The sequence below is a fragment of the Sinocyclocheilus anshuiensis genome, unplaced genomic scaffold, assembly GCF_001515605.1.
Source record: "Sinocyclocheilus anshuiensis isolate Anshui unplaced genomic scaffold, SAMN03320099.WGS_v1.1 scaffold477, whole genome shotgun sequence".
Taxonomy (NCBI): Eukaryota; Metazoa; Chordata; class Actinopteri; order Cypriniformes; family Cyprinidae; genus Sinocyclocheilus; species Sinocyclocheilus anshuiensis.
The window spans coordinates 3,605,829-3,615,408 of record NW_015536549.1 but is presented as its reverse complement, the minus strand read 5'-3'; the positions used below and the strand labels follow the sequence as shown (position 1 = coordinate 3,615,408).

The window sequence follows — 9,580 nt, the reverse complement described above, 5'->3', positions numbered from 1 at the left end:
TTCCATACTTTTTTTTTTTTTTTTTTTTGAGAAGCTATTTCAATTGTATATGTGTCATAAGAAAAGATGAAGGCAACTTGTGTTTCATGTCGACTTTAAAAAATTAAGGGGAAAAAACGTATTTGCACAAGTAGATAGCTTTGCATAGTGGCATTGTAGGGCTAAGCTTCATACGTCATTTTTGTCTAGCGAGTTGAAGCGACCCTGCTATACTGTATACTGTTACTGCACACTCTGAGATAGTACACCAACTGTCCTCGATCCTTCCTGCCTTGGAAAGCATTGATGGGGTCAATTACAAATCCAATCATTCAGAGAGAGCCCCGCGTGTTTCAGAGGTGGCTTTTGAGGTTGAGCTTTGTGTCATGCTTTTGTTCGACGAGTTAGAGGTCAGGCTGAAGGCTGTGTGTGACTCACCGCCGCTCGCTGTTCTGATATGACATCCTCCTCTACTATTGTCAAACACAGATGTCCCACGCTGTCCCACACGTACGTGCTGAGACGGATGAACGTGCTCATTTGAATGTTTAAATAACAGTGCCATACTACCGGTGCCATTTAAATGGAAGCATGGCATTTTTAAACCTTATTCAAATTTCGCTGAATTAGTAAACATTTTGTAAAGGGATGAAAATGAGGTTTGCACAGTGGGAGGGATTTTCATTTGGAGGCTTTCAAGAGCTCATTAGAGAGCTGTGTGTATACTTAAGAAATGGGCAGACCAATTATGCGGCAGCAGGCAACAGAATTGATATAATAGATGGTTTTCTAATTTCAAATGAATATTTAGGCAGAATTAGGAGGCGCTTGTCAACATTATAGAGATGGATATTGAAAAATTACAGACCTGACCCCAGAGTAAATTTCCTGTAGCCTTGTGCGTGCATTGACTGGAAGAGAGATGGTACTTATTAGTAATTGCAGAAAGGAAAGATAGAAAGGTGTGATGTTTTGAAGATGCTGATTAGAAGACAAATGAGGTACTCAAGGTTTCGTTTGACTAGTCATATGAGTGGTGTGTGTTTATGAGTCATTTGGTTCTTTTCTGACAGTAGTGGCACCAAGCTTCAGTGTTCAGACCCACGCGCAGTATAGAGGTGACAGGCACAAATCAGTTGTTGAGCTGTGAAGTCAGTGAGTCAGTCAGACGCAGGCGTTGTTGGGACAGCCCTGAGTGGTACGTTGTGACAGTGGATGGAGGGATCGATTCAGGCTTTTGCAAGTAAGATTTCCACACCGTCTTGGCTGAAAACACTGGCCCTAATTCATGAAATACGAGTAGAATGAGTTTCTGTATGAATAGTATGTGATGCCATTCTTTAGTAAATTGTCTCATTTAAACCCCATGGGATGTTTTATGTAAGAATGGATTGGTGAGTGAGTTTATATTTTAGCCTGTCACGCTAGCTTAAAATTCAGACACAAATCATTCATAGGCTGATTTCCCTTGGAAGTTGAGAGGAGTGTTTGGAAAACCTGTATGAAAACATTTGTTAGTGCTGCTTGTTAAGGCAAATTGGTTTGCCTGGGCATATTTCACCGTTTTTATTGTTAACTAAAACAAAACTATTAAAAACATTTTTGTTCTTTGAAATAAAGCTGAAATAAAATATGAATATTAGATAAACAACCTAAAAAAATTAAATGTTGCCTTAGCAACCAACATAAATTTGTTAAAGCACTGAAATTACTAACTGAAAAATAAAATAAAACAAATTTGATTAGAACAAAAACATATAACTGACAAAAAAACATAATGATTACAAATTAAACTAAGATTAAATTGAAAACTGAAAACTGTTTCAAAATAGTTTGAATATTTCATACAAATTCTATGATTTTTTTTTTTACAGTAAAGATGTTTATAATGTTAAAAAGACATTATAACAGTTTTCAACATAATAATAATAATAATAATAAACGTTTCTTGAGCAGCAAATCAGCCTATTAGAATGATTTCTGAAGGATCATGTGACAATCAAGACTGGAGTAATGACATCACCGAAATAAATTAAATTTTAAAATATATTAAAATGAAATGCATTTTAAATTACAGTATTTATTTTTTTGCTGTATTTTTGATTAAATAAATGCAGCCTTGGTTAGCAAAAAGACACTTCAAAAACCTAAAAAAAAAAAAACTTAATACCTACCTGAAATTTGATCAACCAATTAAATCAACTCGCAATAATTATTATTGAGAGTTATTTATTATGGTGTAGGTAATTGCTTTGAGGTAATTGCAGTTTCCCCCGGTTTTTGGATGTTAGGTGGTCGGCAGTTGTTGTTTTACTGTTTAAGTGCTCTGCTGTTTTAAGAACCACTGCTTTTTGCTGAAGTTCTGCGGTTACGAAATGTCACCATGACCATCTTTGACGCATTTATCTTCCCATCTGTTTCTCAGTCTCATTGCTTCCTCTGACTTGAACTCTCTGTCTCTCTCTCAGCCCTTTCGTTGCCCCTCTCTTCTCGTGGTTAGAGAGTTCCCTTCTTAAACACTAGCGCTATTATTTTAACATCTCTCCACCCCCAAACCACCTCTCACACTGCTTAAGACATAAAGAAGGAAGGAAAGGGAAAGAAAAAGAGGCTTTAGTCTTAAGATAATCATGACAGCATTGAGACGTTTTCACTGTGTGTCTCGGCAGGCTTGGTGATCTGTTTAAACTGGGATGGGGAGTTGATGCTACAACCGTTGCGGGTGAGTAAATATTATGGTGGAGGGCTGTTGTCCTGCTCACAGGTGGAGATGAATGAATAGGGTCTCCTCTGGTTCTTCAGAGCAGGGGTTTGGTGTTTGTGTTGTCCCGTCTCAGCTGAGATTCAAAGGACTTGTGCTCTCCTTCCCATGATTCTTGTTCTCTCCTGATCAGCCTGTTTTTCAGGGTGAGTGGTGGCTCAGACAGCTCTCAGCCCTGCGGCCTGTTTAAGGGTGTGTACTTGCTGTGTGTATGTGTGTGTTTTAGTAGGGGTGTGAATGTGATGCTATTTTGCTTGACTTCATCTTCAAGGCTGTTGCTTCGAAAGTAGGTTATTCATTTGTCCTCGCACATTAGTCAATTATTTCTATTGTCAGAACTGATTGCGTGTTTGTTTGAATGCTTTGAGACATGATGGATTGATGGGTATGTTTGTTGGTTGAGTAGGTGTTATGCATGAAAGTTATGAAAGTTTGTCTGTCACCATTCCAGCCACATTTTCATTCAAATTTTGAGATTTTGTGCAAGATGCAAATACATTTTTCTAAAATATGAACGAATTACAATCAAAACACATTTACCATAAATCAGAGGGATACACAGAATTTTTTGTAGCAATGTAAAAGTCAATGTTTTTGTTTTGAATTTAATCACACTGTTAAATGTAATCTTTAATACATCTAAGTATGAATATCCATTTTTCATAGTGTACATTAAAATATGGTTAATCCTAAATTCTCTTTTGTGAAACACTAGGCCTATTAGTTTTTAGTGTTTTTTTATTTTTTTATTTTATTTTTTATTTAGACTAAATAGTTCATTTTTAAAATCAGCCATAAGATGAAAATAATTAACCTATTTATTGGTAGGATTTTTTTAATATCAGTTTATCCTTAATAAATTCCTGGACGTGCATCAGAAATGTGACTTGATAATTCTCCCTTATTCTCTTGAACAAATGGGATAGAAATGCTGCTTTATTCACATTTTTCCCCCTTAAACTTTTTTTTCCACCGTAAAACTTTTTTTTTTTTTTGCATCTGATTAGTCAAAGTGTGTTTAAGCCATTAGACAAGTTTAAGCCGGGTCCTGGGATGGTCTATTTGACCATTCCATTACACACACATGACCTGTATAGAAACGCACAGCCAGGCCCTGATATTGCTTCATGTATATGCACAGCTTTTACAGAACACAGACTTCAGTGTTCTGTCTGTGTAAGAGAACAGTGAACCTGCCACAAGTGCCCAGATGGCTTCTTGTTTATGTCTCAGTAACAAGAGGTGTGAATAGACTTTCTCAACCCCTGTTAGGTAACACAATGAGTAAATCAGTTTTTGTCTTTGCTCTTTTTCAGCATTATATTAAAAAATATAATTTCTGCACCACTAGCAACAGCAACAGCAAAAATGAGAGAGCATTGTCAAATTAGCATGTGTAGAACTTCACAAATGAAGGCCATTCCAATTCTGAGCAACTTGAATGGATAACACTCTTTTCAGACTTCAGATGGTGTAAATCGAAACACTTCCTCATCGAAAACCCCTACTGTGGGTGATTATACTTTCACAGGCTTTTATGGGATGCGCACAAAACCTCCGCAGCCTTGAGAGGCAGATCTTTTTTTGCTCAAGACTCGCAACAGAGAGTGGTCTGGCTCGTGTGCGCACGCATACAATCGCACGTTCGCACGCTTTTCTCTCGCCTGTACACCTGGTGCTTTGTCCTGGGCCCCGTGCTGCTAAAGGCAGAGCTAAACACTGCCCCTCCTGATGACTTCAAACGAGGAGAGAGCAGGGAGGAGGAGTAGCCGGCTCTTTTGATCTTTCTCTCCTCTGTTTTGTCCTCTCTCAATTTTTCCCCCTCTTTTCCGAGTCCATTCCTTTATGAGGGTCTGGGGGATTCTGAAGGTGTTTTTATATGCAGTGGCTGCAAAACATATAGAGTGCTGCAGTGATTTACTGTTTTTGTTGGCCAATCTGTAAGCCCCCCTGATTCCCTTGACAAAAATCATATAGGATTGTTCCATTCGATTATTGCAGAAGTAAGCTCGGGGACTGACAGAAGTTTATGGTTCTTACAGGTTTTGTTCATCATTATAATCTTCACAAATGAACACAGCTGAGTTTATTTCAGGCATTTAACCAATAACCCATTCAAAAAACCCTTTGATTGCAGGACAACGTAACCAGAAATGCTAACATTTAACTCATTTCCTGGTTTTAGTCTACAAAAATGCATCATCCCTGCAGCACTCTTATTTGGATATGCAAGTCATGCCACATACATACTTTATATTGCACTGATTACTTATAATAAGATAAGCAGTCTTTTTTTAAGAATCAAAAAAGTTAGTTTGGTATAGACTTCCTATAATGAACATTTTCCATTGACATTTGACAACCAGAAATAGTTGAAATACTTCATTTTGAACAACGTATATGTTGTTTTATCCTTAAATGTCTAATGGACTTCCCTACATGTTTTGTTGGAAAGTGTGTTTAGGCTATATTTCTTTGTGTAAATGCCATTGGTTTGATATTTTGTTTTATAATGCAGTGACATTCATAGTTTAAGTGTGTCCAAATACTTTTTGGAGCTGTTATGTGTGTCTTGTGTTAGTCTTGGACTGGGTTCAATTTTAAGATGGGAGGTGGGGGGGGGGGGGGGGTGAATCTGTAACCCTGGCTTCGGGTTGTGATAGAAAGCATGTCTGGATCTGTTCAGGCTCAACTCAGATGTGTTTTCTTTTCCTGATGATCGGTATTACGTAACCCAGTGGAGCCGCTAATGGAGCTAATCATGCGTCTTTAAACGTGTGCTGTCAGCCTCTTTGCTGCATGTGTTTTCTGTCTCTCTCAGGTGAGATGGTGAGAGGGGGGAGGGAATGAGGCCATGGGCTGCACCTCGGCTAAGCAGGTGTCGGCTGTGCCCAATGACGAAGAGGGCCGGGGCAAAGCCTACAGCAACGGAGACCTCTTCACTGGTCAGTTCCAAACACACACACATAACTTCATGAGAAAAGTGCATATAACCATTCAGCAGCATCTGATGACTTTGACCCGCGTTACTCACTAGGGATGGTGCATCTAATATTTAAAGATCCAGACTGGTAATCAAACTATTGTAGGTTTAAATCCTACAATAGGCGAGGCATGAACAATGACAATTGTGGCCTTAAAGAGCAGGTCATATGGGTTTTTGAAAAATATCTCTTTTGCAGTTTATAACGTAGCTATCCTTAAATGAAAACAATATGCAAAGTTGTTAATCAAAAAATTGCATGATAAATAAAGATATTGTCTCTCAAAAGAGAGAGTCAATTCTGAATCGCCTTAACGAGTCGTCATATTTTCGAATCTTTTGCCTGTTACCGGTATACGTCACTGGGTAACACATTTGCATAATCCCCGCATGCCCGCTAAATACGAACAGAGTCTGACCTGCCCACAAACAATTCCGCTAGTTAGTGTGTTTACATCATGTTGAGAATATGCTGTGTTCAAGGATACCACAGAAATGCAATTCGAACCTTTTGTTGTGTGCATGTCATTTTACCGAGGACTGCTTCTCTAATCTTGGCTTTTATCTTCGTTGGCTTCTTCTATCTTCTTAATTTGGACTAACAAGCTCTCCGAAGCACAACCTGTAAGTACGATTGATACGTTATGTGTACATTTTCAACTGAGTGCTCAAAATATCAAGTTTTTGTGCTAATATGTGATGTACACCTAGTGGAGCTTTAGGTTTCCAGGTAAAGCATGATGTCTTACTGAAATACGTTAGTTCTGATAATTCGCTGTGAACCCACTATTTCCTAAGAATGTGTCGATTACTGTAGACGGACGTTGTTCTAATTACTTCGTTTAATAATAAAGAATGTAGTGTAGTGCACAGACTTTATAATCCTTGTGAAATTTCTGTTTATTTTGCTGCCTACTCAAAAATGAAAATTCTGTCATTTACTTGCCTTCATGTCATTCCAAACCTGTATGAATTGCTTTCTTCTTTGGAACACAAAAGAGGGCATTTAAAAAAAATTTTTGTCCACATAATGAAAGTCAGTGACTGTCCAGTGTTATTATTTGGAATCCAACGGACATCCTGCAGTTTGAAACAATATAGAGGGTGTGTAGATGATGACAGAATTTTAATTTTTTGGATCTAACTCCAAGTTTCTATTAGGGAAATGTCCATGTAGTTCATAAGTTAAAATACTGTCACTTTGGATAAGAGAGTCCTCTCAATGACTAATTGGTAATTTTCCATGCAAACTGGCTTTTTAGGTGTCCAAAACAAAGTTATTTTGAACGGTCGCCATCTAGTCTGTTATGCTTATGCCATTATTAATAATATTCAGATATCCAGAGATTTGATTGATTTCCATGGGAGGCTGTCACATTTTGAGAATGTAATTTTTCCACTGGATTTCTGTTGATAAGAGCCTGTTTTTCAGTTAGTTTTTTGGCTTTGTCTTAATTGTCCCAGACTATGTCTTAAATTTGTGTAACTTGCTAATAAGTGGACACACTTTGGCATGCAGTATTGGTGCACCATATCATAAAATTGTCTTGATCATCACAGACCAACTTGTGTTGCGTACTGTTTGCATGTAAACATTAGCTGAATTTGTTATCTTAAAACTGCTTTCAGGTTCATGCACAGTTTAGACATGACTCTTCTCTTTCATAGGGAGATTGTAATATTAACTCAAGAATGTGCACAAAATAGGGGATTTTGGGCTTAGTTTAATGTACTGTGATTTAGGGCTGGGCAGTATATCGAGTTTGTACGATATATCGATGTTTTCTTTATAAGCGATTCGATATGAGGCAATACCATTTATATCGATGTACAGTAGTTTGATACGAGCGCATCTGAAAATATAGAGGAGGACACAGACTGAGCTGCTGCGGAGAAAGTGCATAATCCAATTTGTTCTAAACATGTGACAAGCTTCATATTAAGGCCTTTAAAAACTATAGTTTATGGTTTCGTTTCGCATATTAGTTTAAGCGGCTCGACCCGTCATATGCTCTGACTGAAAGGCTGCATGTGCCGCTGACAGAGACACTAGACTGGCTACTCGCGCTGTTTAATGTGTTTGAGATGTGCTGTCTTCCTGAATGCATAACTTACATTTCACAGGTATATTCTCCATCTGTAAATGTTAGAAAGTCATGGAAATATTTCAATTTTGCTGTCAGGAGTGCATGAGCCTTCTGCTTTGCGATTCTCCGCTAAACTTCACACAGATTTCAGTGAACGCGCGCCAAACAGACAGAGCGCAATTAAATAGGAGCGCAATAATTCTGACTAAAATATACATTTCGCTGAAATATTTGTAGTTGGACAATAAATGTGACATGTAGAATTTTAAACCTACAAGTAAGTCTATTTTTATGATAGCACTGACTGTAAAGTGACTGTAATGGGGTAATCAAAATAGCCTAACACAACTCTGTGCTTTTGTTCTCATTTATTTAAATTTTTAGTTTAGTGAATTTAACTTCCACTTTAAAAAGCCTTATTTTTGTTTTTAGATTGCAATGTTAGAATGAAATGTGATTTTAACCCGTTTTTGCACATCATATAAAGGCTTACATGGTTACATTCACTTTATTGTGTGTGTGTGTGTGTGTGTGTGTGTGTGTGTAATATATATATATATATTAAATAGATTTTTTTTAATACAAATGCAAAAACGAAAATACCGAGATATATACCATATATAGCAAATTGGCCAAAAAATACAGAGATATTAATTTTTGCCCATATCGCCCAGCCCTACTGTGATTTTGGATGTGTATTTTGGACAGAAAGTAATCAAATTGGAATGCAGTGATCTGATGGTTTCTTCCCTACTAGGGGTGCTCCGATCGATTGGCCGGAGATCGGTATCGACCGATAATCACATTTTATATCTCAGTCGGTACTCACTACACTTGGCCGAACTCACGAACCGATCGCAATTTGATGACATCAACGTGTGACAACGTACATGATGCGTGAGGACCTAAATGATTTGGCGCCACAGACATGTCATCGCCGGTGTGGAAATGCTATGACATTTCGAGAAACAATGAAAAATTCGCTATTTGTCGTGTACACACACACACACACACACACACACACAAAATCATCTACCTCATGAAAAAAATTTATTTAAAAAAAAGTATTTGTATACTTAAAAAAGTATTAAAATGTAGTTAATATTTGCATCATTTATTATTTATTTTATCCACCCGCAAATAATCAGAATGGATTTTTTATTACCCGACCCGCAGATTATCCACAGCGCCCGTGGAAATGGGAAAGGCTAAATATGTTTCCTGCGTAAATCAGACGGACTTACTGAAAATGCAAATTCATTCTCTACCAGCAGGAGGTGCTTTAAAGCGGGAGAAACAGAGGTTTCCCCAGTAACGGCTGTACGCAAACGCTGCTTTATCAGGCATATAACATGCAAGATGAAATGAAAATGACATTGAAAATTTTCTAAAGATAGTCTTCCTTCAGAAATACAGTGACTATAAAAACACCCGCGCCTCGTTTTGATTTTGAAACATGCAGTACGTCCTCATGTTTATTCAACGAAGCCTTTTGGAAAATTGGTCAATTTTGATATTGTGCCGAGCGCCACAAATAAATAAATGTATGGGAAACACATCCCACAGCACAACCACCTGAGCCCAACTTCAAAGTACTCATCACCTTAACTTTAACTGCGTTTGTAGCCGGCGCCATTGCCAGACTGATAAACAAACACAGACCGGAAGTTAACTTCGGGCCAGGTGCGTGCGCCCGATGAAACAGTCTATATAAAGCTTAAAGCATCAGAATCGGTATCGGCCGATCACCATGACAAGAAATCGGTACTC

At 37.8% G+C, this 9,580-nt stretch overlaps 1 protein-coding gene across 3 annotated transcripts in view; it reads left to right on the top strand.

Annotated features, from left to right (window-relative positions):
* Nucleotides 1–9,580, top strand: part of LOC107700167 (uncharacterized protein C1orf21 homolog) — a 28,505-nt gene that overhangs the window by 3,451 nt on the left and 15,474 nt on the right. For 2 of the 3 annotated variants that reach the window (XM_016501721.1, XM_016501711.1), the window contains exon 2: nucleotides 5,562–5,685. The exons of the other annotated variant lie outside the window; for it this stretch is intronic. In XM_016501721.1, coding sequence (XP_016357207.1) covers nucleotides 5,595–5,685 — 91 coding nt within the window. In that variant the 5' untranslated portion in view covers nucleotides 5,562–5,594. The remainder of the gene's footprint in view (nucleotides 1–5,561; nucleotides 5,686–9,580) is intronic. 3 annotated transcript variants of the gene reach the window in all.